Below are 27,937 nucleotides of genomic sequence, written 5' to 3'. Positions count from 1 at the left end.
ATTTTTGAGCCTAGTGGGCAGACAGACGGGGAATAGTTGATCAGATGTCCGCTCCAAATGTGATTCCACATTGTCATCATTCAATGATTTTTTTAATAATTCAAACATCACATTTATGATGATGATGATGATCATTATCAACGGCACTACACTAGGCGCCATGTTAATGGCCGTCAAGGAAGACTCAAACTGATGGTGATGGTGTTTTATGACGGGTGCCGGGAGATGCCATTATTGTTATTATGATTGGACGATATCAGGGAGAACGTTACAGGGAAGGTGGGAAGACTCTTGCGGCAAATTGAAACGGCAACCCAAGACTGGAAATTAGTGTTCCTGAAACGATTACTTCACACTCAACGGATGCGTGGAACAGTGTATGCGTTACCTTTTCTCCTGAAAGCAAGGCACCGTAACCAACCAAGAAGTGTCTTATTACAGATTCCTTTGTATCCCCATTCTTTTTCTCTCTTTGTATAGTTAGTTGTCAAGATCTCATTACTATATACATATATACATCTCATGGTTGAGACAGTCTTGATTCTCTCTCCACCTATTTCTTCATTTAATCCCCATAAACAAGAGATGGCAAGATTATTAGGTTCTTAGGATGGTAGCCGTAGACTGTCCTTTTTATAGTGATCATATTAATTTTATAGAAAGTAAATGTAGACCCTCTATACATACCCCTTTGTCAAACACCCTACCATGTCAACCATTCACCCTGTTCTACTCTATGCCATAAAAGGAGGACGGTATATATATATATATATATATATATATATATATAGAGAGAGAGAGAGAGAGAGAGAGAGAGATGGGTCTTCAATTCAGATTCTGCTAAACCTGAAAAGAACTCCCTTACCCTTCTCAGTCAGACTGGTAATTGATGTTCCTAGATTTATGAACAGTGTGGGGCCATAACAATCGATAAAATATCGGCCGAAGATAGATAGGAATTTGGTTGGTAAGGCTGCTTCTTCGATTAATCTCGTTGCGGTCAAAAAGCGAAGCCAAACACCCGGTACGTCGCCACAGCAGCTAGTCTGAATACTTTAGCCTTCTCAAACATTTATTTATTTGTTTGCTTGTTTGTTTATTTATTTATTCATCTTTCTTTTGTCCTTCTCTTCTGGGAGTCCTCCATTTCCACTTTCTTTTCTGCCCATTCTTCCGTGTTGACTAATTCCGCCTAGATTCTGCGAAAAACCGACCATAAGCATTTTTAGAGGGTCCACGAAACAAGATCCACCTAATTTCTTTGACTTTATAGACGTTAATATATGACAGGAAGATGCCCTGTCTGACTCTGGCCTTTAAGAAACGAATTACTAGAGAAATCCAATTGCCAACTTTTGCCATTATGCTTGGTCATATGAGCAACCAACTTCCTAAAAACTCCAATCGTTTCGTAAGCAAGATATTGTCCCAACCACAAAACCACAAGCAGATACTGCTCCATCCATTACAGAATTGGCATACATGTTAACAACTTCCGTGACGTATACGCTTGAATTCATGTCATGCTCTCAGCATTATTCAGGCACTTGGAAATTTTCACACTGCTAAACCCATTTTTATTGTTATCACCAAGGAAACCCAACTACACTTGATGGTGCATCCATCTCTCTGATTTATCAAGCATGCAGAAGGTTGTCACCTGCATAACTTATGAAAGCATGAAAAGGGAAGCTCAATCTTTGGGCTATTAGATCTCTTCAAATGATCGTATTGTCCGGAACTTGTGGCCCTCTGGAAGAGGAGCATTTTCTGGCCGCACTGAGATCACCACATCCAAACCTGGAAGGCGTGAAGGAATGAAGGTTTCAGTGGAACAATGCTAGGAAGATTATGTTGGCATCCTAGAGTATAATGTCAAAACGCAATATAACCACTCAAACCAACCATTTTCTTGCTCAAAGCTATTTTTTCTAAGAGAGTATTACTTGCTATTTGTAATTTACCTGCAGAACTTGCAGCCTCCGCTTCTTGAATGACATCAGTCACAAACAAGATCTGTGATGGTTTGTCTACTCCAAGCGACTGATAGATTTCTGTATAACTTCGGGCCTCTCTTTTGCTCCTATAAAGCAAAGGGAGAAAGTTCTCTCTTTAATTTTGCCAAGGTATACAGGAAGGATATATACACACACACACACACAGGTGGGAGAGAGAGAGGGAGAGAGAGAGAGAGAGAAAGGAAGGGAGGGGCGGACAGAGAAATTTCAGACGAAGAGACTTCTAAAGATATCCTACCCCACTGCAGTGTCAAAGAATCCACAAAGATATTTCCTCAAGTCACCATATGCAGTTTTCCCGAAGATAAGCCTTTGGGCCTCCCTACTACCACTGGAATATATATAGATCTGCAAAAACATGTCAGAATAAAGTTGTGTTCTGGCCCAGAAAACCAAAAACTCGAGTTGATTATCCAATATAGGCAAGTTCAAGATGACAAATGAGAAATGAATTCTAAAAAATGGATAATGTTTAGTACATATCTGAAGGATAATAATATAGACTGATGCAGTGTAACAGCAAAGTCACATGATGCAGTGTCACAGGCACAAATACCACTAATATGCTAGTTGTAAGGCAACATAGTACTACAGGTGAGAAAAAAGAATTGATCAAGTTTCTGCATTAGGTTTTCACACTTACTCAGCATTGGCTTGCCCATGCTAAAAGTTTCATTTTTCATTCTTAAAAATGTGCAGTGAGCAAAAAAAATATACTTTGTTACATACTGTTGATTTGAAAATACTCTAAGAACAATGTGAAAAAACTCAAGCCCATACCCAGCTCAAGTAGCATCTTTCAGAAACAAGCTTAATTTTCAGTTGGACTTCACCGTTTTGATCATTCTAAGTTAAACCACAATAATGTGTATCCAGTAGGGGATAAGGCTTTGTTCTAACGCATCCTGTTTGTCAACCAGACTGTACCAGTTGTTTGTAAACCAATCCATGTTTGACCAAAAACTTTGAACTTTGAAGCTTCCTATGAGAAGCAGATCAACAAAGAACTATATGTTAAAAAGCCAGATCAGGACAACGTGGCTCAATCACTGGTCCAAAACAATTTCCAGTATAAGCAATTCCTCTCACGTCAAAAACTCAAAATATCAGATTGATGGTGTAGTCATAAGTCCTACATTATTCGAGTAATTGAGTCCCAGGGAAAACAATGCATGTTGAGCTGTGTTTCCTGCTTGGACTTCAGAAGGACGAACAGTCAGAAGACTTCAACAAATTACAGCTATAACAAAGTTTCCCCAGAATTAACTGCATCAGAATGTACAAAAGTAAAAAATGCTCATAAAGATCAATTCAAGCAAATAACTATGTGAAAGTAATAACCTTAACACCCATTGCATGCCATTGAGCAAGAGCTTTAGGTACATCCTCAAAAAATACCCCTTTCAGTTCATTGTTCTCATAACCCGTTCTCCATATGTGACCCTGCATATTGGAGCCAAATTAAAGAGCTGGAAGACTTGGCAGCACCATCATGCACGTGCATAGAAAACATATATGTAACGGCGTGTGCATCTATGTTGTCTCTTGTATACAGGCATACGTGCAAATGCTTGTGTTGCTATGTGTCTATTGTTAGTACCTGCAACTGCTTCAATGCAGTAATTTTCCTGTCTGCCTTGATCATTGCTTCTACGTTGGCGACCAAAGAGTCAATGACATCCTCTTTCCCCGCATCTTCAGATGGTATGGATACTGAGTCTGAAACTCCTTGCTCTAAATCTTCTTTTACCTGTAGAAAAATAGCTTCTATGAATATCAAGGGACCTACTTCCATATCTTTCTCAGTTGTAGGGGACATTGCGTGGTCCATGTAGCTTCTCTATGTTTGTCCATTAAATGCACTTTTATCAACACCTCAAATCATCCCTGCCTCTTTCAGTAAACTATGTTACCTATACATTCAGCATTACGCATCTTAAATTCATCTTCTTGGCCTTCTAACGAATATATATATATATATATATATATATATATATATATATATAGATATGTATCAAGTCTCATGCATTTTGCATTTCTTATGTCCAACAAGATTGTCATTTTCTTCTCTTTGTTCAACCAAAAAATATCATGCCTTTTGAGAACTGACACCAAAAGTCTTAGCTAGAAATAGTCTTTCAGATATTTATCAAGACATTCACACTAACAGCAACTATGATCATTTTAGCAGAATGAGTCTGCCCTACTTTGCATCACACGCAAAGCTTTGGAAATACATGAAACTGAAATCACATGCTAACCTATAGTAAAAGGCATTCTTTAACAATAGGAATTCATGCTCAAAAAACCGCAGCCTAGGTATACAAACACACTTCAGGCTTTTGCATAAATAGATATCCACAAAAAGAAGCATTTGATGTAATTGTCTGAAGCAGCTTAACCAATTTACCATAAAAATATGAACCAAAATGACCCTTCCCCTATGTAAACATGTACTAGCCCAAGATCAACCAAACAGAAGCAACAAAATCTTACTTGGGCACGTAACAGCTTTATATCTTCTTGAGTATCTTTGCTCTCATAAGTGTCGGTCAAATGTTTCCTCACGTTATGACGTGCATAGGGGAAAAGAACATCTGCAACAAAGGAGATTGGTGTTGTTGTACCTTCAATGTCAAGCAGAATGCAGCTCTGCAAAATACACAAAATGGTCACAGGCCAAGAAATTAAAACATATAATCTCAAGGAATGGATCCCAATGAGATTCAACAAAGAACCTGGCCAGCAAGAAAGTGTGGCCATTCTATACACATGTACGTGTATGCTTGTTGCGTGAAAATGTGTGCACACTCACCCAATGTGGATTCCCTGCTTCATTGTGCCTTTTAACTGGCATTTGTAGCCCATTCATGTGGTTGGGATAGCTTGCTACAGTTCCTAGCTCCTTTATTAGACCATGACTTGGGCTGGACCAATCCCGGCCCATCTGGTGGAGCTTAAAGGCAGCATCAAAGAGATAATGGTAGCATTCTGCCTGCAAAGACAAGATCCAGTTTCAAAGGCAAGCAACGAAATCCAGTTTTTCAAATAGGTAATGTCAATAAAAGAAAAAAACATAACTAAGGCATGATTACGTGAAACTGCCATAAAAGTACATTCTATGTATGATATTACTTCTAAAAATTGCCTCTGATCTATCCACTGCCCGGAAACAATCAATGTCTCAAAGCATGCCAAACCAAATTCCCTTGCAAAAAAGTGGCCTTATTATGTAGCTATGCATGCAATCAGTATTCCAAGTAGCAAAAGGCAAAATATGAAACAGAAAAAGACAATAACATTGTTAAGAATGAGACTTTTTTAACTGGCAGTCTTTTCTTAAAGTCAAAATGAGCAAGCTAGACAACTCAACTCAATTCTGAATAGAGAGAAACCAACACCCAACCAGCAGTCAGAGTCAAGGAATAAACTAACAGCTGCAGGCATGCAAGTTCATTGCTTGGACTTCATGGGACAATTTACTTCACAAGGCCGGAGTTTTTTTTCTTATTCAATTTCAACATAGATTTGGTAGGTATAGTCAAGAAATAGGAAATGTAACTTGCCCATTGGTTAGAAATGACTTTTTATTATCCGGTGGAGAAGATACATTGATTGAAATAGGATTTTCAGTTAGATAGGATGTAACATCCTTGTATGAGGACAATGTATGGTTACCACTCCTTGCAAACAAAAACTCACCACTTACTAGGAAAACCTTTATAGATAGAGTCAACAGACTCGACACTCTGAATTTGGTTGACAGCCACACGTGAGGATCATTACCAGAACTAAGTTCCCAGGTACATAAAACTTTTACAAAGATGAAGGTTAGAAGTTACCATCGCTCCCCAGGAATCTTCATAGGTCCAATAGGCAATAGCGCTGTAAATACTAGTGCAATGCAGCTCATGGTGTTAGTTTTTAGTAACTGGAGGTTACCACGAATGCCATCTGATGCACCTACCTAACTGCTACTACATATTCTAGTGGCTGAACGCATTCGACAGTGGTCCTCATTGTTTCACATTCTCAGTCTAGACATAGTTTCACTTGGCCAAGGGACGTCTGTTAGCTTTTAGTAACTGGAGGTTACCACGAATGCCATCTGATGCACCTACCTAACTGCTACTACATATTCTAGTGGCTGAACGCATTCGACAGTGGTCCTCATTGTTTCACATTCTCAGTCTAGACATAGTTTCACTTGGCCAAGGGACGTCTGTTAGTTTTTAGTAACTGGAGGTTACCACGAATGCCATCTGATGCACCTACCTAACTGCTACTACATATTCTAGTGGCTGAACGCATTCGACGGTGGTCCTCATTGTTTTACATTCTCAGTCTAGACATAGTTTCACTTGGCCAAGGGCCGTCTGTATGAGACAACTCTATGTGCAAACATGGCAAGAATAGTGAAATAGAAGGCCTTGTCCTAAACTTTAGGCATGATCAGAAAATAAAAACAATGCAGCTATTTTATGAACGACTGAAAAGTTTATTGTTTGAAACAAACCAACAAAAAGAGAAAATGTCAGGCTCCTAATACCAAAACATAATCACATAACAATCTCATGCTGCAAAATTATATTGCAGGTACTAGTTAAAGGGATAGCAAGTACAACCATCATCAGGAATTTTACAAGATATCCAACATAAAGCCAGTCTTATCATACAAAGGATGATTTCCAGTACTAATACCATTGAAAGCAGAAGTCAATTGCCAAACAGACAGACAGTGTCACAGTAGAACAAACCTGAGTTTTGGCACTGATCCAGGAGTCTCCCCAAACATATATCCCATGGTTGCGTACAAGCACAGCAGTTGCTTTTGGATAAGCTGCAATCTGGTATGCAGTGAAATCACCATACTATATTAATATAAATATAAAAGGAAACCTAAGGTAATCCTCCAGAAATTGGGTAAAAAGTGATTGAAGCCACAAGATATCTTCATAAATTCCATTAGACCTCACATCATAAGCGAGACCAAAAGAGATATTTTGAGTTTGCTTCTGATCTATGTTAACTAAATGTTTCATATGTCCAGCATGACCATGGAAACTTGTGATTGACAAATCACAGGTACTTCTTGACAACTCTTGCTTATATATCTTAGTTTGAACTCTGAACTTTGAAGTGTCAAAGGCTGTTGGATGCATTTAATAGAGCATACCAAGTGCCAGACACTCATTATGATGCACTCAACACTTCAAAAGTGAAAAGTGTTGACACTCCATCTGCATTAGACACTTCAAAATAGGCTTATGGCATCTTATGAACAATTTCCAAATATTGACTTAGCAGTTAGCCCCCAAGACTCCTCTTCATTTTTCACTTTTTACAGGCTCGGACAAACTTACAGCTTCAGCAAGAGAATCTGTCAGCTCTCCTTCACGAGCAGTGTTCTCAACTATTGGGATCACAAGCTCATCATAATATCCATGCCCTTGAATTCCCTTTATCATTTCCATGTGAGTTATCTGCAGAAGCAGCATCACAGTATCAGTAACATGCACAAAAGCATTAAATATGCAGCCAGAAACTTAATTAATCTCCCATACAAACTGAAGATCATCAAGGGATTTTTTTTCTCTTTTTAAATTTGGAATTTAATTATTTAACTGTAGGTGTGTTCTTCATCATTGACCGTGTAAAAGATTAACAAGTGCAGTGCCAATTTGATACATGTCAGGTTTTCAAAATGAGACAAAAATCAAAAGCCAGGAGTTGGAAAATTATAAAAAATTTAAAAGGACTTCTCCTTTCCAAACGCAGTTCAAGTTCTTGATTGCTCAGATTTTAGCCAGATCAATTTTGATCAAGTATGTGCACGACAAATACAAGGAATTTATCAGATGTCACCTGAAACATTCCCTTCTTGGATTGAGTTAGAAATCATATGGACTCACTTGGGTGTGGACTTGTCAAGATGGACAAAATGAACTCGTGACTTTCTAGACTAAATGACTAGATCATTAACAGATACCTATACCCTTGTCTGCAAAATTTCTTTTTAAGATCTTCCATTCTTAGCAAACAGAGCAAGTTCAATACATGTAAGAGGTCCAGGTATGCTGTTTCTCGTATGACTTCCTTCAACTACACTGCTATCCAAGAAGACTTAGTTATTGTAACAAAGGTACAAAGGCAACTCCCACTAGAGTGTTTCTCATTCTATTAAGATACTCTTTGGTGCAAATTTCAAATTGGCAAGGAGAATGATTTAAATCCTTTAGATTTAACAATTTGAAATTCAAAATATGCATCCTCATCCTTGGTTTCTCTTTATGTCACTTTGATTACATGAAAATGAGATCACTAAACAATAAAAAATTTATCAAGCCAAAGCTAGATCAAAGCCAACCAAATATCTCAAACTTTAGGAATTTAAGAAACCATATCTTTTGCAAAAAATTGCTTTAGTTTACAGAAACATTAGTAGATAACAGTAGAAAATGGACAAGGATACACTTCAATTTCCTGTCTAAAAATCAAGCAAAGTTCAAATAATCACCCGGAACTCCTTTGCAGAAGGATGAAGCAAGGTTGCAAGAACACATTCTATTCCATGGCTGTGAATTACAGCTCCAGCATTACGCATTTGATAAGCCTGAATTGATAGTATGATCTCCAGTTAGTAGTCATGAAACCATATTATTTCAGATAAAACATGAACATAATACTGTTACTAAAACAACTGCTAAGAGTGCATATACTACAGTATTAAGAGCGATAAAACAGCATGTTTTTCTTCTTTATTGCATTTTCACGACTCATGAGTAGACAGAGATATGTGTATGTGTGCTTTCATTATGTATGTGCAAGTGCCCATGATGCTCAAACATGATCTGTATTACATGCATGGATGTGTGCATCTCCATCTCTGCTTTGCAATTCATGGTGCGCACTTCCACCATTTAGTAAGTGAAAAGTAACTTCTCGGCAAAAAAAAAAAAAAAGCTGTGGATGGGAAGACCTACAAAATAGTAATTAAAAAATATTTTATTTTCTCTCCATCCAGAAGTAATGAACAAAACAGAAACGGTACAGGTTCGAGACTAATAAAGAGCAAATATTTTGGCGCCTAAAGAGAGAGTGGGTGGGAGCTAAACTTGTATTTATTTCTAAGATGCAAAAAGCGCACAATGGGGTTGAGTAAAAGAAACATGCCTTCATGAACAGAGGTGCACATTCACTGCATTTCGGTGGTTTATGCGGGTAGGGCTTTTGAGAAGGCGTTGACAAGAAAGAACCGTCTGCAGATAGTACATACATATCCTCGGGAACCATTCTTTCCTTCTGAACTCCTGCAAATGAAAATTAGCCACTAAGATTCCTTTTTGCTGAATGCTACCGACAGCACGTAAAATACAAGCTTGAGACGTGCTGCTTTTAACTTTATCTTCCTTGACCCCAATGGTTTCTTTGTACGATAATAACACAAAAAGCCAACCGATTTGGAACAGTTACAGATTAAGTTCATCAAAGATTATCATTGAATTCAGAAGTCAGAGCAGCCAACCGACAAACCATGAATGCAACTTTCTGTTTTCTCCCCAGAAATTTCCTTTTATGCTTTGCATAAACCTCTTTGTTTTCCAATTACTTAGAAAATTCAGTACACAAAATTCTCCTTCTGCCAATGCCGAACAACAAGAGCATGAGAACAAGAAGGGGCAACAACAAGAAGAAGAAAAACAGGAGACAAGAAGAATCTCCCATCAGTAGTTAGTGAAAGTTCATAAGTCTATTGCTGTTACAGCAATTCTATAACCCCCACAGAGAAGTCATCTCACGGCAATCCAGCGAACAAACAAGCAAAAAGAACGAAGAAACAACCAAAGAAAAATAGAAGCAAAAAAGAACGGGAAACGTAACAATTCTGATATCCTTCCAAAGAATTCATCACTCCATACGAAACCAAACACCCCACTCCACCACAACCCCATATTTCCCCTCCGCTCACAAAAGACAAATCAAAGGAACCCCATCTTTCCCTTCCACCCAAAAAAAACCAATCAAAGGAATCGACGTGAAAGCCAAGGAAAGAGCAAAAAGAAGACAGATGTTGGCATCTCTCTCCATAGCAATTAGCATCAAGAGAACCATTACCGGAAGGAGACATCACTAAGAGTTGCTGGTCCTTAGGCACGGCATCGTCGTGGACCTTTACGGTGATGCTGCCACCTGTTCCGGAGACCCACCCAAGGGTATAAAAGTGCCTGCAGAGCTCAGAAACTAAGCCCCTGGCTTCCTTCACGTTCCTGCCCTCGAGGTACGCCTCAGAAGAGAGCAACGCCAAGTCAGTCGATCCCATGGATTGAATTTGCTTGATTGATCTGCTATCTTTCCCCCCTCTCCCTCTCTCTGATCACACTGGGCAGCTCCAGAGAGTCTTGTTACAGGGGAGTGGTGCTGGTGCTCCGAAAAGGAACGATCCTGCGCAGCATTATGGTGATGGATGCAGAGGAGCCCAACAACCGCAGTCGTCCTCTAGTGACAGACGACTCTTTGACCGAACAAATGAGGGGTTGGTGAGGTTGGTGAGGTTCGGCGGTGGCCCCATTTTAGTTCGGCGGTGGCTCCATTTTAGTTCGGCGGTGAGGTTAGTTTTCCTCTAGAGCAATCTCTTCAGAAAAACCACGTTTTAGATCGAACCAGTTTAATCTCTCTCACGAAAAGTTTTAAAGCACTCACTCCCTTCTGAGAAAAGAATAATGTTTCAAGAATATCCATGATGTGGAAGAATATCAATGTCCATTTTAGCTCTTCCAGCCGCAGATATTGCTCGCAATTTGGATCCAGATAAGGTTTTTCCTTGAAAATTTCTGAGCAACTCCATGTTCTATGGAACTATCTGAATTTCAACTACAAACCTTCTTGTCCGGAGAATTTGGAGCTATGGCCAAGTTCACGTCCAATCCGATTCTTTGACACCTCAATCTTACTTTCATTCAATTAAACAAGCAAAGGTTCGCCGACTCCTTTGCCTAACGCCCTTTTAAAATTTGTGTTTCCAAATCATTGTTTCCGCTTCTAGCAAGAAGCATGGACCACTTGGCGATTTTTCTTTTGCCTGTTTTTTAGTTCTGATTTGGGTTTGTATAGTTTATATGTATAGTTATATATATATATATATATATAGTTTATATTATCTGCAGTGAGGATTTTTAGAAGTTTTAGTTTGTCCCAGGTCTATTTGCATGTGATTGGAGAAAAAAATGCCAAATTTTAGTGTCGCCAGCTCCACTACACCTTCCATGAAATCTCTATAGGGCGAACATGAATCGAACAAATAGTTGGCACACTTTTTTTTTTTTGTTTGTTGCATTTGATTTCGAATAAACAGTTGGCACACTTACTCTTTATATTTGATATTTTCATTTTTATTCGACAAAGGTGCGGTCAGGTAATCGTTGGAGCTAAACGTTTCGATTACAAACACTAACATGCAAATTCTTCATTACGAGCACCGAAATATAAATGGATGTCCCTTAAATATAGTTTTCAGAAAGGTAGAGAGGGCATGTGCCCCTCCTCTCTTACATGTGGGCTTCTCCACTTGTTCAATCAATGGATTTTATGAAATAAACACACTCATAATCTCGAATTTCTCTCATTTGAAGTACCACTTTGCATGCAATTCATGCGGTTAAGTGAAAGAAATTTAAAAGTAGTTGCGTTTTCACTTATTTGATGTACCAAAATGGCGATCCAAATCTAATGAAGATAAACTTCACATGGTGTATGTCAAACCACATCTTTGTTGTTGTTGTTCTGTTAGTTTTGAGAAAATGCAATGTGAAATTAAGAGCCACATGAAGTGAAAGAGAGAGACAGAGCTAGAATGATAATAAAATAAGGAACATTTATATAAGCCAATGTGAACGACATGAACCAAAAACTCCTGATTTGCTATATTAATATCATTCAAGCGCATGATGTTTGGGTGTTTGATCTGTTCTTGAAGCTTCACAGTATTACAGTACCACATTGTTGGTAAGGCGACCTACAGACGCAAGTTGGTCATCACATTGTCGCTCCAGCCTGCAATGATTCAGTACAAGATACAATTAGCAAGAGAGAGAGAGTCCAGATTTGATCCAAAATGATCGAACCCATGCACATCATGGGAACGGCATAAACTAATCCAATGATAATTACTATCATAGAAGATCAACTTAAAGAGTAATATTACAATACTTATTATTGCTTTCAGCAAACGGATAAACTTAAGTGCGTTTCTGTATTTCACCAAAATGCCGATGTTTTTTTCCTAAATCTTCAATATTTAATGGGTTGGTGAGAATAACAAAAACATTTAATGCACTGTCTTTTATAATAATATCGCATAAGTCATTGATATGAACTCTGTGTCAGCAAAATGATAGCGTTGATGCTTTGGATCTACTATGGTCCTGTTGGGAAAACAGTTTTATGCATCTGTCCCAAAAATTTGGTTAGATTCATTGGAGACTCTGCTCTATTTTTTCAAACATATACATAAAATAATAACATATTAATTTTGTTTTTCAAACAAAAAAGTATAAACTATTTCCAGAATCTATCTTAAAAGTTGTGGAAAATTCTGCACCAATTTCTAAGGTTATATTCATGGATATACCTAGTGTTTAATTTGTCAACCGAACCCTAAGGTATGTCTCAAGTTTTCACTTTTCATTTTTATTTTTAAATTAATTTAAAAGGTTTGAAATAATTTTTAAGGTTAAAAAATGAGAGGAATACGAGCCGTAACGTGTAACTTCAAAATATATATCAGCCAAAACTGATGCGGCACCACAGAAGCACTAAAAGATGCATGGATTCATCAATTTCTTTGCACTCCATGCACCTTTCAAAGCATGAAATCCAGTTGAACTCAGTAGCTCTGAGATCGCAAGATGTAAGATCTTAGGATACAAAATCACCACAGACCTGAAATCCTAGTCTCTCAAACATGGCTACATATTATATTACCATTTGAAAGAGAGACATTTAGTACCACGAGAGAGAAATAGTACCTAGCTTCAAATCTAATTCATGGTCTTGTGGCTCAAGGAACAAGGGCTTAAGATGCTGCAAGCAACCAGGAGCCGATCTTCTAACACCACGCCGCTCCATCTGAGAGAGAGAGAGAGAGAGTTTTTTGAAATGTCAGGATCAGGAAATGCAAGAAAAAATCTTCTTATTTTGGAAGAAGCGGAGGGAAAAGTTACACTTTCTCCTACCTCCTCAAAGATTTCTCTTCTCTCTTGTAGTCGAAAACGTTCCTAAGAAGCGCAGTCATTATCAGATAAAAAAGCAGGAAAAAAGAGAGGAGCAAAAACAACAACAAAAAGTGAAGCAAAATGATTACATGTACCATGTTTTTAAGGTATTCAATTTCTTGTTGCATCATCTTCTCCTGTTCCAAAAAGATGAAACAGTCGGTCTATAAAACCTGTAAATCAATGCCAAACGAGCACATAATGAAGAAAAAATCTCACTTTCTGATTTCGAACATGAGCAATCGTGGCTTCAAGGTTTTGTTCAAGATAGTCCAACATCGACAAGGAACAGCAGTTTCCTTCTTCTCCATCAATAGACCTGCTTCGGAATTAGTATCAATACTGTTACATTCACAGCAAGCCTTTTGATCAAATCAAAGCACACAGTATACAAGCTCTACTTGACCAATGCCAACATCCGCTTAACCCCAAGAGTTCTTAAAACCATTCATCTCCCTAGGCTTTCATGGGTGAGATAAATCAAGCAAATTTTCAGAGAACCAGGAAAGGAAGAAGAGTACAACTTCTGATCATTTCAAGTAAGACAGAACTTTACTTTATATTCTTCTGCAGCTGCTCACTTATTCGCTTCACCTTCACAACGTCCACACCGTTTTCCTGCACAGAGACGTAAGTGGAAAGAAAAAACAACAATAAGAGAAACTCGTCTCTTAAGCAGAAAGTTTTGCAAAGAAATAAGGATCTTGGAGAAATTAAGCACCATGAATTTTTCTTCAAAGATTCCACTCTGAGTGGCCGCGTAATATTTCTCCATGAACTTGCTTACACTTAAAAAGTAGCAAACAGAATACGAAAACAAGCATTCCAAATGCCTGTCAGTGTAGAATTCCACCACCAAAAAACGCAAAATGCAGAAGCAAGCGACAAGAAATGAAAAGCAACAGAGAAGGGGGACCTGAGAGAAGAGGGGCTAAGGAAGTCGTAGAGTTTGCCTGAGGACGAGAAAAGAACGAGAAGAACATGAGCGTCGCACAGAACAGAAATCTCTCTTGCTTTTTTGATCAACCCATTTTTCCTTTTAGAGAAAGTAACCTGCCTCTGGTGGGGATTCTCAATTCTTTTCAGCTCAACCTTTCCCCTCCCCATCTGACTCCCTCCCTCTTTCTCTGCACCAAAATCTTACTGCGGATGTTGTCGAAGGGAAGAAAGGAAACGATGGGGTCTGTGTGTGCGCATTAGACGAACTACCAATGAACTGTATGGATTTAAAGAGGAAAGTTCCACATTAAAATATCACAGTTTCTAGAGAGACAATGACATCTAGTGATCTAGAGAGGGACGGAAAGAGGCGTCTAGAGAGAGAAAATGAATGCGATGGGTCATTCTCTTGCTCTTATTCATGAGCAAAGGCTGCAAATGTTTCCATAAATGGAAGCTCGGCAGCAGGGAAGGACCTGAAATTTTTCCGTTTTCGTTGGTGGTGTCGGGGATATGATGGGATTCGGCTGGTACGAGTGCGAGGAGAATAGTCTTCGCCTAAAAAGGCGAGTTTTTCCCTTCTTTCTTCTCCGAAGGTTCAATTAAGAAGTGTTTTTTAGCAATTATGAGATCTTCACAGCACCGAAAGTTAAATATCTCTTCTACCCCTATGAAGTACTTCACTGCGACCTGACCTTTATGGAATTACTCAAAGGCCCAAATCTTTCTTTAAATACCACTCTAGTAGTGCTTTTCTTATTGATTTTCTCGACACCTTTCATTTAACGCAAACGTACAAAAACCTGATTCAGCGAAACCTTGAAAAAACCCTAATTTAGCAAATCAATTCACTATCAGGATGGCACCATCGCAAGATCTAATGATCCGAGGGCTATATTGGTCAAAGCAGTTGAAGGAAGCCTCATATTGTATCAAACAATGTATTAATAAAATTTTTATTTTTATATTTTTATTTAGAAAAAATGAAATTAAATTTGCTAAATACAGAACCATCCCTAAGCATTGCCCCATTATACACAATATTAAATTTCAAATGTATGAGATAGAAGAAAATTTCTACATTGGGTGAAATGTGCCCACCTAGTATACAATTCTTATTGGTTACTCAATGTGAAGTCCTTTTTCATTTTTCTTTTGAACTGGCAAGTCATAATTAGGCAAATTTCATTTCTGCCAAATTATGCAACATTAGGCACTTCAATGATTTTCTTAAGAAGCAATAACCAACATAATACAAAACTGTGATCGGAACTGAAGAATTTTTTTTTTTTTTAAAAAAAAAAGGGCGGACAACACGCAAAACCGGAACCGGACGTGCGACTCAGGTACCGTAATTTGTGAAGACAGCGGGGGCATTATCGACCTCCGGAGAAAGGATGGATAGATTTTTCTTCTCGAGCCAAGAGATGTACGGTGAAGGTCAAGCGACTCGCACGTGTGGTGGACACGTTTCGAAAATCTAACACGTATTATCTCCGCCTTTGTTATCTTCATCGCGTTAAAACTCGCTTGGACGAAAACGTCCCTACTTCGATGATTCACCACCCTTTTAACCCGGCTCGAGCTACCGACTCGTGATTTCCTGGTTCTTATGAAAATCCGGTTCCGAAAACTAGGATCTTGAAAATTCCAGGCCAAGTCTGGCTTGTCTGTGCCAGCCCGCTTTTCGAGATAACTCTTTGATTAAGTACTGTTTAGGATCTGATAAAGTAATTGTTCATGAATTTAACATAAATGTAAGGCATACTGTAATACTACTATGAGTGTGTATTATATATAATAACCTTCAGTTCAGCCGGAAGAATCGAAAAAGCAAAAAGAACAAGATATGGAAACGAGAAAAGAGAAAGGAACAAAGATAACTAAAAGAAGTAAGGATCCTGTAGAATGATCCAAGGAATTACTCCACAAGAAAGGGAACAAGATGCCAGAGAACAAGCATGCATGTGGAGAAAGAAGTCGCTCAATAGATTGACTCAAACAGAATCATGCTCTGTTCGTGAACTCCATAAAGTAGGCGCATCTGAATAAGAAGACGACTGCAATTCCAACATCTGCAATTCAATCCAAATCCTCACGAGCAGATAATTTAATCTGCTAGATCGCTTTGTGGGAATGATCTATCTACCACCCACTTGGTATATGATATATCATTACCATTATGAGCATCCATTAAATCATTTTGGTAGGTTCCATTAGATTAGCAGCGGCTGGATAAGATCAAAATCCATCAAACTGGAGGCAAAGATATAATAACCTTTTGAAAGATAGATGAATATAAGTACAAAGGAACACCCTATATATAGTTTGTTTTGTCAAGGTTTTGTCTACATTAAAGGTGGTTAATTTGATTACAAAGTGCCTCTACTACCAAACAACCTCTTAAAGATGTAAATGAATCAGTTATATTTGATTACAACTCAATTTCAAGTCCACTTAGCTGGACATGGCACAAAAATCCCAGGCTGATTATCCATTAGATTCAGATTCAATATATAGCTTGATAACCAAAATTGAACTTGAGTTTCCACATCTAAGTTCTATCTAAAAAAAACGTATAAAATTAATTGTTTGGCCTTTTCAAATAAAAAATTTCATACAGGTGGAAAGTGACACTTGATTTAATGTGACACTATAGATGAAGGAACCAAGGGAAAATAGCTTTAAAAAAGTTGGAAAGTGAGTGAAAATAGCATGCACAGGAGAAATGCAAAAAAAACTGGTGGTATGCAGAAATGTGCAGCTGATCACAAATGTCTTTCAGTTCTCGAAGCATCAACTTCTTATACTCAAAAAGGGAACGAAATTAAAATTTCTTCAGAATCAAATCAGATGGCAGTAGCATCTGAAGATCTATTTAAGAGGTTCCTTTGAATTCTTGTCAGCATTCGCCCCAGGGGGGGCCAATGAGTTTTTCAGCAGTCTAAATATATATTTTTTAAGAAGATTTATCTGTTTTTTCTGCTTAGAAAAATAAAAGGGAAGCCAAGAAATGCGAAAAACTTACTTCGGTATTGAAAAAACATGCGCCTCTTGAGAATGCATTTGCCAGAATGGAATATTAGTTTCAAACGAAAACAAAAAAAAGAAAAGAAAAAGGAATTTCAATTTTAATACCATGTAAATGGGTTTCTCAATTTTAACGTGAAGAAGCTTTCAAAATATCGTTGCTCCGTTCTATTTTTTGGTTTGTTCTTGCAAGTCGGAAAATGAAAGAGGGAGGCTTATCTCCCTCCTCCTCCACCTCCTCTCTCGCTCTCGCTCTCGCTCTCGCTCTCTTCCCTTCGTCTTCTTTTCTTCTGTACAATGGCGAGAGGAACGGACAAACTGGTTCGATTTGTGAAGTTCAAGGCGGACATCTACACGAAGATATTCAAGGCCAAGTATGCTACTCCCCTGCTGGACCTGCTGGGACTTCCCTTCCGCCTCGTCGTCTCCCCTTTCACCCTCGCCTTCGACATCGCCGGCTCAGCCCCTCGTGGCTTCGGCATCCCGGAGTTCGTGTCCCGTCTCTCCTTCTCCGCCATCTTCGTAAGTAACGCACCCTCTTCAGTTCCTCTCCCATCCCCATTCTTCCACTCTGCTACTGCAATTCATCACACTACCAATTTCTTGACCTGTATTCTCATCGCTTTCTCGCGTATTCCCTTTCCAAGCGTTTCACTGCATGCCTTTCCGTTGGGATACACTTCGAATTTTACGCCATAAATTTTGTCGGTTCTTTACTCTCATAACTGTTTATGTTATCAACCTTCTTTTCGCTGTTTTTATTTCGAGAAGGCATTTTTGTCCATTTTACGGACACCGTTTTCACGTTTCATTTTAATTTGCAAGTCTATGTTATTAACCTTTACTTCGTTTGGTGGTTGTATGATCTTTGAGCTATTTAAGGACTAACCTTCATGCTTCACGCTGTGTGTGTGTGTGTGTGTGTGTTTTCAGTTAGATTATGAGCGTTATCTTCATGCGGGTTCTCATTGGTTCGGTGCCAATTAGGAACCAGCATTTTGGAGTCATCACATTCTGGAGTTTAACAGTTTGGCTGTTAAATTTTGGGATTTGGTAGTCTGAAACACCTTTCTGCTTCTGTTTGTTGTTATTTTTTCTTATTAATCCTTGTCCACTGAACATGGTGTAACGATGTCCTGAGTTGGTTACCTCTTCTCGTTCCGAAGCTAAATTTGACTTACCCAAACGTGAAAACTTATGTGCAGCAATGCAGCCCTCCCAACTTTTATATTCTTTCTAGACGAGTGCCTTGAAGCATTTTCTTGAGAATATTATTGATTTTGATCCAAAATCACTTGGTGATCTTAATTCTAGCTGGAGTTTGTGAGAAAAAATTTTTCATGTACGGTTTTTCTCTTTTTTTTTTGTCTTTCATTTGTGAGTACATGTTTGTAATAAACCACCCACAGTTTGTTTTTTAGAACCTAAGCGGACTTGAAGGTCAAATTGCTTCATGCTACCTCTTAGTTACTTTTGCCCTTTTTAGTTGAGTTCGCTTAAGCCATTATTAAAGCGAAGCTTGTTGGACCTCAGTGGAATTTGTTTTTTTCTACCTAATGTAGTATTCTCTTGATTGTTAATGGTGGGTATCTTAAATTATAAGTATGCAGTTGTTCAAACCTTGTGGTTGTTCGTCGTATGGGTTTTCTTGCTTATTAAAAGGTTTAGAACTAGAGAAATATCCAAATTATGATATTACGTTAGATGGTGGGCATATTTGTACCTAAAATAAGGAATAGTGCTATCTGAGGATATTCATTTTGTCACTTGTTTTTCTCTTCGATGAAATGCAGGCTATTGCGACATTTGGTGCCTATGACATTGCTCTAGAATTGGGGAAGAAGGTGTTATGTCAGAGGTGCTTGTTGTTCTGAACATATTTTTCTCTTAGCTAATTGCCATCTCTAGGCTGTCACATGATTGGGCTTCTATCTTACCTCATATATATGGATTTTTTTTGTCTATTAAAGCTACTTCCCTCTAGTATGGGTAATAGATGGTGTCGTATCTTGCTGTACTTCGGGTGTGAACAAATGCCACATGCTAAACCTACCATTTTGTTTCCGGAACAAAAACAAACTTTGTGCTGTTATTCTTCGTTGTGTTGTCTATTTGTGAATTTAGTACTTATAAATGCTTTGACTGTGAAAAATGTTATGCTTATTTTATTGACAACTAGGTTCATCAGTTAGCATTCAAACATACGTTCAATCTTGGTGTTGCTTGTGCGGAACCTGAAGGCTCTAAGTGACTGATAGTTGAATTAGTGTTCATAGAATTAGAATCTAATGTTGCTTATGCAGAATATGAAGGATCAAGTGACAGATTAGACAATTTCTCCTCGTTATGGTTGTGCTGCTCTATCTATTGTCAGGAATAACTAATGACTAGATGAACTCTACATCTATGTGCCTATGTATATATGTATGTTTCTACATCTCTATGTATTTATGGTACAGCATGGGATTATTGTGATCCAAATTATGCGAACAAGGTGTTTTAGATGCTGCTGAAAATACAACGTTTAGAAATGTGGCGTCTGAGTGCAAATGGGCACATTTCTGCTGATTTTGATGCATACCCATTACTACATCAATAAAACAAAATTTTCCTATTCATTGCATTGTTACACATATCGTTTTTGGGTATAAAACGGCAAGGATTTTTTTCGGGTATAATACGGCAAAGTTGTTTTCCTCGAGAAAATCTCGGCAAAATTTGAAAAACCTAAAAAAATAAAAATAAAATGTGAAAAATAAGAAAATAAAAATTTGGTAAGTAAAATATATAAAAACATGAAAAAAGGGGGAAAACGAAAAAATGGGAAAAAAACGCAATAAAACACGATTTATTCAGTTTTTTTCATTTTGACATTTTTTTTTAAACGAGTTTTTTTCCCAGTCTTTGGTTTGACCTTTCTTTGACGTTTTTCTCTCCTTTTTTTTTACGAATAAAATGCATTTCATTGGAAGGACATAAATAACTATATTTTGATGATTGTGATGGTGATGATGAAAGTAATTCAAGAATATCTAGTTCGATTATCTGATAAACTTCCAATTTCATAGATGTAGATTGACCCAATACTTCATTCGGAGCTGCACAACAACAAAGACCATTAGCACTTCTTCTTTTCTTACCATATTGTTTAAGACCACTTTCCCATGGTTGTCCTGAAACTTTTCTCTTTCAATTCCTTTTGACTTGATCCCTCTCTCGGTAACCTACCTAGGTAATTGGGTGTCTAATACCTTAGAATTATATCTGTATGTGAGGGGGCTGACAGGTTGAAAGGGCTCTGTTTTGCTGACCAACCTCCACAAAGCAACAAACATGAATTTTGCATTTGAATGTTGGGACAAATTCCAAATCAACAGCATTTATGAGTCTTTTGATTTTGAAAAGCTGGTTTCAGTGGGAATATTATAATTTCTACGTCAGGCTGTTGATGAACACTAGCTACTGGTAACACCTTATATGCATTTAAAGTGGTTTGAAGTCCTAGAAAATTCACAACTAATTGGTAAGTCTAAGTTTCTAATTCATGCTGCCGATGGAGGTTTTGTGCTATGCTTTAGTACTGGCAATCAAGTGTGTCATCACCACATCAGTGACTTAATGTATAGTTGCAGAAGCGTTGCATGTTATGGTTCAAGAATGCTATCTTTAGGTTTTTTAAATCGAAAGGAAAACATTGTTAACCATTTCACTTGAGGACCTTTTGCTAGTGAACATCTGTCACTTTGAACTGTTTGAGAATCAGTTTGTTGAGTTCATTGCCTAATTGGCGCTCAAGCATATGTGGTTGAGAACATTAAATATGCATCTGATTCTGTAAAAACACCAAGTTGTAATGTCTATTTTTCCCATTGATTTCCATATAATCTGATTCATTTTCACAATTTATTTTCCATAGTCACATTTGCAATATTCAGCTTTCAGCTTTTATGAACTATAGGAACTGTCGAACATGCAATGGATGGAACGCCTTGCAATGCACAATGTGCAAAGGCACCGGAAGGGTCCAATATCAAGTGAAAAACTATTCTTTGAAAAGGTAATGTTTTTTAGCGAAAGATAGGGTGTCACAGTTTTATTCTCTTTGTTCCAATTGTTCCTAGTGTGCATGGATTGATTTCTTATGCATAGAAGTTGATATGGATTGGTAAGTTTGGAGTTTTTGTATCTAAACCATGCTTGGAAAATCAAAATTCCACATTCAGATTGTGTAGGCTCAGATTGAAAGTCCAGCGGTTTAACCATGTGATTCAACTTTATTTATCTTGGTTTTGCATGTGGCAAATTGTGGTTCTACTAATAAATAGCAAGCCCAAGTAAAAACACATTTATGTGTGTGAAGAGAATATTCAATTTCTTGTATCATCATGCTTGAGAAATATTATAATTTATTATATATGAACTTGTAGTCTCCTGTTGTACTAAACTGTATTCGTTATATTTTATCCTCCATATTATATGACTTTCGAAATTGGTAATGAGTATTGCTTAACATCATCTGCTGTTCACTTAATAATGAGCTTCGGAAAAGATGAACCATCAGAGTATTGCCATAGGAAGCCTGTAATGTATCTGACTATCTGCATCTCTATTATGGAATATTTACCGAGAACTTGTATGCATTTTTTATGACCATTTTCCATTAAAAGTGGTGTGTAATATTTGTTGAGACCTGCCTTTGATTAGGTTTTATCAAGTGCAACCTGTGACGGTTTTTCTTTGATATCTCATGTTAATCTTTTTTCCAGTGGGCAGAAACCAACAGCTGATTCTATTGCAGAAGCTGTTGCAGATAATAGGGCAGAATTAGTTCATCTTCCTTCTTCTCTGGAGCTGCCGCTTGCATTGCCTACCAAAGACTGCCCAACTTGCACTGGATCAGTGAGTTATTTAAATTGATGAGGAAATCAGGAGTTCCATTTTATCATAACAGTCTCCAATAATGGTTATTGCATCTAGCTTCAGCAAATGCATGAACTGCTAAAATGTGCAAGCAGGCCCAATCTACAAATACTGTTCTACATACTGATCAAACTGGAGCTCGCATTGTGGATTGTCGTACTGAACTGAAGAAAAAGTTAACTTTATTGCTGGGTTCATGGGTGGTTTTAAAGTTTGACTTGTTTCAGTGTCTTTATGAATTTTTGTCCTCAAATTTTATGATTATAAATGTTTAGCAGGATATCCAAGTGAATACCTGACCTGATTATGTAAGTGCAAAAAAGTGAAACACATATTGCCTTTGCAGGGAGTTATGGGATGTCCCGAGTGCCAAAACCGTTTACAAGTCAGAATATCTGCAGATGATGTAAGTTACATAGCAGATAGGGTGTCTATTGATCAAATTTCATGTTGAACATTTCATCAAAAGCAATGTCAGGTTTTGGACGACTCTGTTCTGTATTTCACAAGCTTTCTTGGATGCTTCTGCATACTATAAGCAGTATTGTATCTTTGTGTTTTCTTGTGATTCCTATATTCTAGCCTTATCAGTTACAAGTGCTGCTGAAGTGGTTTCTTCATTTTCTTCTTTAGATCATGGAGCCGCCTTGGAAAGCATACAACATCATGAAGAAGATGGAATTCCCTTATGAGGCAAGTATTATTAGTACATCTTTTCTCGGTAATCAATTTAATTTGTTTATGGCTGCTACATCATGACTGCATGCCTCAACTTCTGTTACCTGGGGATGAATCTTCTTTGGTGGCATGAATACATGAGCATGCCTTGCCGTTATCGTAATTCATGACCAATTGGCATGTGCTTTGGTAGTTTTGGACGAGAAACTGCAATATCCTTGAAACTTGTTAGTCTGATGATAAGCATATAAACTAACAAAGTTGCAGCTTATAGGTGCACACTTTTGGACGGGTGGGAGATTGCATTTAGTATATCTCTGAAAGTGGACAGTGATGGATAATATGGGCTACTTATGGTTTAAGCTAGAACTTGGTGGTGTCTGTTCTCTATTTTGAATATTTTCTTAGTTCTCTTACTCTTCTTTCCTTCATTGTTTCTGTTTTTTCAGTATCTGACACTTCATTAAAAGACCTTCAAGGTCCTTTTTCCTCCATCTTTTTTATAGGTTATCCATAAATATGCATCGAGCAAAACAAGTTTTTTCTGCAGTTTGGTGTGGGAATTTTGATGTGCTTTTCTGATACTTAACCCAGGATTTGTTCTTTTCAGTTCATAGTCGAGCCTTCAAAATTCTAATTGAGTTATGTATTTTCTATACCTCAGAATATCATCAATAGCATGAGAAATCCGAAGTTTGCTGAATTCTGGTTGATATCCATGCCCGAGATTGTTGGTGGCTTTACCTATGATGATGATGTGAAGAAGAAAATATGGTGGGAATATAAGGTCAGTATAGAGTTACTGATGTACTAAATTTTCCTTGTGCACTTGGAATTTTTGGCCAATCTTGTGTTGTCGTAGTTGTCAGGACAAGCTTGAAATTTGTTTTGTTTTGACTTTTCATGCATACCCAGATATAGTAATAATGTTGTTATGTTGCGATGATTGATGTGACTGTTGCTATATCTGATTTATGAGTTTCCCGTCCAGTGTGAAGAAACTAAAATGGTTGAGAAATATCTGAATTATTTAGGTTGTTGTCATTGGTAGTGCATTCAGATCCCACTTGGATGATGTACCACTTGCCTAGGTGGTACGGGTAAAGGCCTAGCACCTAGCACAGTTCTGTGTTGTCAAAAGCATGCCTAGATGCCTGCCAAGGTGCGCCCACAACAATGGTGACTATCTTTTTGATTGTTCTACATAGGCATCCAACTTTAGAATAAGTCTTAAATCTTTTTCCTCCTTTTCATCTTGCTCTTTTAATTTTTTCCTTTTTCCCTGTTCCTTTTCTTTCTCCTCCTTTTTCTTCTTTTTACCTTTTTTGGCCAGCTTAGGCCCTGCCTGGTCCTTTTTGAAGGTCCACTAGCTAGAGCCACGTAGCGCTTTTAACTACCTAGACACTGCGTTAGTAGACAGCTGATCTTGATGATACTTTTAGATAAGTTCTTTGAAATTTTAAAGCATGAGATTTTTGCGGATATATTTTATTTTTTAGTTGCTTTGAGGATATGGATCACATGATTTCTTTCCCTTGGATCACCCTGATCCGAGATCTGTCACTGCACTGCTGTTCATACATGGGTTTGATCGGTTCCTTGTGCACAACACCATGAGTTTTTTGATGTTTACTCATTTCTCATGGTTGTGGTACTGTTTCAGGAGTCTATGCGGTACGATCAACTGCGCGATATTGTAGCTATGAGAAAACCTGGTTGGGAGTATGTTCAAGATGTAAGATAATTAAATGCCTTTCTCCATATAGTGCATGAGAAGGAGATTCTTCCTGCATGTGTGTGTGTATTTGGTTTTGTTGTTGCTTTAACATTCCTTTAACTGTATTATTTCTTAAGCGCTACTGTACTATAACCACTCAGTTCCATTCTGAATATCTGTACAAATACTAACAACTAAAACTAAAAGGGAACCATGGTGCTTATATTGTCGGTACTGGTGCAATTTGATGGTTCAATTTTGATGCCTGTCAACAAGAATTATATTTGATTTGTTAGTATTCTGCTCATCTGCTGGTTTTTCCTTTTTGTTCAGGCAATTTTTTATGCTAAATACATACTTTGTCAAACATGGAAACATTATAAAACTTCAATAACAATCATTTATTTGTCATCTTTTTTGGTTTGCCTAGAGGTTCTAATTTCTAACTCATTTTTTGCCAGGCACTTATTTCTATAGATCCAGCACGTGCTAGGGATGATCCTGTTATTGTGAAAAACATCCCTTATTACAAAGCCAAGAAGGCTCTGGAGGTTGAAGTCATGAAGCTGGATGCTCCACCTCGGCCACACAACTGGGGTGTAAGTTCATATCTGTGATGTCTTCAGTAGCAGCAGCTATTCCTAACATTGTCAACATTAGGAGTTTCCACCCATAAACACACTACTTTTTGAGCAAAACATAATTTAAAATTTCTGATGGCCTTTCCTTTGCAGTAAGCCGAATTCCCATCAATAGGTTGGTGTAGCATCCTCCACTGTGCTAGCGGTCCTCATCCATCTCTCTCTGTTATGCATTTGCACTTATTTATGTTGTGCACTGGATAATATGATCGTGGTGGTCTTTCTGCAATTGTTACAGGATTTGAAGCTTCCCTTGGATGGTGCTTCTTGGGCTGAGGAAGACCTTAAAGATCCCAAGAAACTTTTTGAAATGACCACTCTTCTCAATGCACAGAGAGAAATGGCTGATAAAATCTTGGATGCACAATGGGAAACGAAATGGCGGCAAGACAAGGTATGCAGGGTCGTTTAATTTCTGTTAAATTCCTTGCTGTGGGAGTATAGTTTATTTTAGCAGATCGGGCTCTATGATGGTCTGAGGAGACCCTGAGAGATACATGATGTGGTTATTATTTCTCCTACTTCAGTTAAGTGAGCTTTTGGAAGAAAAGGTTCGACCATTCATAGAGAAAGGAGAAGGCATCCTGCCAAAGCCAATAATTGTTGATTCTCAAGTTAAAAAGGTGTGTGTGTGTGTCTCTTTCTCTCTCTTTTATATATATATATATGTATTGAAATCAGCCAGCTGCCTCTATGGGTAGATATTTTTTTTTGTTTTCTTTTGTGTTGCGAAAAACTGTTACAAAAGGTGCATTCCGTTGCTATTTATTGTGTCACTAAAAACTGTCAGAAAAAGTACATTTTGTTGCTAAAAACTGTGGCTAAGCAACTGCCATTGCCAATGCACTTTTTCTGACTGTGTTTAGCGATACAAAAGAAAAATGTTTGGCCAAGGAGGCAGCCAGCTGATTTCAATGCCTCTATCTATACGTCTATTCTGGTGTGCTACATGTGTTGCATTGTGTGTGGTTCGTTTGAAGCAAATCGGTTCAGGCCCCATGCATGCATTTTGCATTTCTTAATTGCTACACCACCTGATGGCTGATTTTGGTCTTCTTTAGCTGCAGAGAGAGAAAAGGCGGAAAAGATGGTGGTTCTTTTGAGTCAAGCTACGCATGTAACGTTATGTTGTTTCTAGATGTGAGGGACTCTGGCCATATTACTCGAGGTTCAGTGGTGGAATTGCTACAAAATTTTGTCATTGGGATTACACTGACCATCTCTCTCTCCCTCTGTCTCTCTTCCCTTGTGCAGAGAGGGTTTGCATGCACTGCCAGTTCAGATAACTTCCGTTCCAAAATGATGATTATAAGCTTATCTAAAAAGCAAAGGTCTACCGACTACCAGCCTTGTTCAGTCCACCGCGTTAAAAAGAAGTGAATAAAACAGGAGCAACATCACTCAAGAAACAGATTAATGCCTACCGAACTACACCACTAAATAACCTGTTCGGTTTAGCACTTAAAAAAAAAAATGCCATTACTAACTGGTTAGTTTTATTACCATCACATCTTATCAGTATCTAGAACCGAATGCATTCCCATGTGCAATGTAGACTTGCACTGAAACAGAAATTTTCAGGGCGTTTGTTGCCTTCGATTGTAAATCCTCATGATTATAGGTCTATGGACTTAAGATTCGATCCCTTCCATCTCATATGAAAGTATACTTTTTCTCGATACAAAGAGGTAGACTTAAGTGTTCTAAGAAAATAAAACGATATAAAGGGTCGAAAGAGGGAAGAAGAGTAAAGAGGGCGAATGTCTTCCTCATTGTTCCTAATGAAACAACATCTAATATGTGAAAGATTGGGCAACCAGCCACTCTCAAGGATTTTTCGTAGATAAGAACTAAAAGTATGTTAATATATTCTTTCCTTGATTCATTTGTCTCTGTAATTATAAATGCTATAAAGCCTTCTTTCTGTTCTGGGCTATCTAATTCATAAAGTGAACATCTTTTTCAATTTCTTCTATTCCAGAAATATAATATATTCAACCCAAGGAACGCACCTGAAGGCATATGCAACAAGGACGGAGCCATTTTCTTCCGGTTTAAAATTGAAAAATACAAAAAAGCGAAAAATGCAGCCTTGTGCTTTGTTTTGCATGCGTTCCCTTGCCATCAATTTGTTTCAGTTATCGACATTGTGACCTACGTGCAATACAGTTTGTGAAGGTTTGAAATTATATTATACAAAGAGCTGATTTTACCAGTTTTAATGAAAGGGTAGATATTTTCAAGTTGGTTTATTTTTTACGTCATGTACATAACTAGCATATAATGCATTATGCATATATAGTTAACTAGCAACTGAGTTTATCACATTTTAAATTTCATTATTGTTATCGTCACAAGCATTATCAATATTGATATTACCACATTTTTATTATAATTTGTAAACTTGTTCAAAGATACTGTGATGCATGCCGAAATGAATAAAAGGTTAAATTTGAAATCTCGCGTGTGATGCTATGAGCAGCAGTGTTTTGCGTCTGACGGTCTGCACACCTCCTCTTAGCACATCATCCTCTCGCATATGATATTGCGTAGAGTCTGTCTTAATAAATATTTTAAAATATTTATGAATGAAATTTGAATACAAACCAAAAAAATATTACAACGTGGGTAAGAATACAAACAAATGTTGTGTTCATAATCACACTCACGACAAATTGGTTATATTTTACAATGTTGTGCTATTTTAGTTATATTTTTCTAAAA

General features: G+C 37.7%; 3 protein-coding genes across 4 annotated transcripts; 1 reads left to right on the top strand and 2 right to left on the bottom strand.

Annotated features, from left to right (window-relative positions):
• Window positions 1-1,423: 1,423 nt before the first annotated feature.
• On the bottom strand, window positions 1,424-10,579 carry LOC116245908 (probable bifunctional methylthioribulose-1-phosphate dehydratase/enolase-phosphatase E1). The gene is made up of 12 exons (XM_031617520.2): window positions 10,134-10,579; window positions 9,192-9,328; window positions 8,536-8,631; window positions 7,382-7,501; window positions 6,776-6,865; window positions 4,834-5,013; window positions 4,515-4,670; window positions 3,619-3,768; window positions 3,360-3,461; window positions 2,257-2,366; window positions 1,965-2,083; window positions 1,424-1,800 (listed from the first exon to the last, which is right to left on the bottom strand). The coding sequence occupies exons 1-12, from the start codon at window positions 10,336-10,338 to the stop codon at window positions 1,709-1,711; spliced, it is 1,557 nt and encodes a 518-aa protein (XP_031473380.1). The 5' UTR covers window positions 10,339-10,579; the 3' UTR covers window positions 1,424-1,708.
• A 1,326-nt stretch (window positions 10,580-11,905) lies between these two features.
• Window positions 11,906-14,395, bottom strand: LOC116245909 (MADS-box transcription factor 32-like). The gene is made up of 8 exons (XM_031617521.2): window positions 14,205-14,395; window positions 14,010-14,076; window positions 13,845-13,906; window positions 13,508-13,607; window positions 13,384-13,425; window positions 13,250-13,291; window positions 13,043-13,142; window positions 11,906-12,068 (listed from the first exon to the last, which is right to left on the bottom strand). The coding sequence occupies exons 1-8, from the start codon at window positions 14,393-14,395 to the stop codon at window positions 12,031-12,033; spliced, it is 642 nt and encodes a 213-aa protein (XP_031473381.1). The 3' UTR covers window positions 11,906-12,030.
• A 3,062-nt stretch (window positions 14,396-17,457) lies between these two features.
• On the top strand, window positions 17,458-26,423 carry LOC116246974 (uncharacterized). Of its 2 annotated transcripts, none has more exons than XM_031618916.2 (12): window positions 17,458-17,779; window positions 19,051-19,115; window positions 21,216-21,314; window positions 22,024-22,156; window positions 22,524-22,583; window positions 22,811-22,870; window positions 23,520-23,642; window positions 24,519-24,590; window positions 25,034-25,171; window positions 25,452-25,607; window positions 25,741-25,836; window positions 26,281-26,423. In XM_031618916.2, the coding sequence occupies exons 1-12, from the start codon at window positions 17,555-17,557 to the stop codon at window positions 26,314-26,316; spliced, it is 1,263 nt and encodes a 420-aa protein (XP_031474776.1). In that variant the 5' UTR covers window positions 17,458-17,554; the 3' UTR covers window positions 26,317-26,423. The 2 variants fall into 2 exon arrangements, with proteins under 2 accessions (XP_031474776.1, XP_031474766.1); XM_031618906.2 differs by having other exon boundaries at window positions 26,275-26,423.
• The last annotated feature ends 1,514 nt before the right edge of the window (window positions 26,424-27,937 follow it).

The sequence above is a fragment of the Nymphaea colorata genome, chromosome 1, assembly GCF_008831285.2.
Source record: "Nymphaea colorata isolate Beijing-Zhang1983 chromosome 1, ASM883128v2, whole genome shotgun sequence".
NCBI lineage: Eukaryota > Viridiplantae > Streptophyta > Magnoliopsida > Nymphaeales > Nymphaeaceae > Nymphaea > Nymphaea colorata.
The sequence above is the reverse complement of the archived record's forward strand: the minus strand, read 5'-3'. Positions and strand labels throughout refer to the sequence as shown.

What these genes read in the sequence shown, in the direction of transcription:
- LOC116245908 (XM_031617520.2), bottom strand. Translation starts at nt 10,338, where the DNA reads ATGGGATCGACTGACTTGGCGTTGCTCTCTTCTGAGGCGTACCTCGAG. An exon ending in TAAAGCTGTTACGTGCCCAA is followed by an intron (nt 3,769 to 4,514) that starts GTAAGATTTTGT and finishes ATTTTTCTACAG; the next exon opens with GTAAAAGAAGATTTAGAGCA. An exon ending in CTGCATTGAAGCAGTTGCAG is followed by an intron (nt 3,462 to 3,618) that starts GTACTAACAATA and finishes TCCAATATGCAG; the next exon opens with GGTCACATATGGAGAACGGG.
- LOC116245909 (XM_031617521.2), bottom strand. Translation starts at nt 14,395, where the DNA reads ATGGGGAGGGGAAAGGTTGAGCTGAAAAGAATTGAGAATCCCCACCAG. An exon ending in CTCATGTTCGAAATCAGAAA is followed by an intron (nt 13,426 to 13,507) that starts GTGAGATTTTTT and finishes TTTTTGGAACAG; the next exon opens with GAGAAGATGATGCAACAAGA. An exon ending in GAAGAGAAATCTTTGAGGAG is followed by an intron (nt 13,143 to 13,249) that starts GTAGGAGAAAGT and finishes TCTCTCTCTCAG; the next exon opens with ATGGAGCGGCGTGGTGTTAG.
- LOC116246974 (XM_031618906.2), top strand. Translation starts at nt 17,555, where the DNA reads ATGGCGAGAGGAACGGACAAACTGGTTCGATTTGTGAAGTTCAAGGCG. An exon ending in AAAAACTATTCTTTGAAAAG is followed by an intron (nt 21,315 to 22,023) that starts GTAATGTTTTTT and finishes TCTTTTTTCCAG; the next exon opens with TGGGCAGAAACCAACAGCTG. An exon ending in GCCCAACTTGCACTGGATCA is followed by an intron (nt 22,157 to 22,523) that starts GTGAGTTATTTA and finishes TTGCCTTTGCAG; the next exon opens with GGAGTTATGGGATGTCCCGA.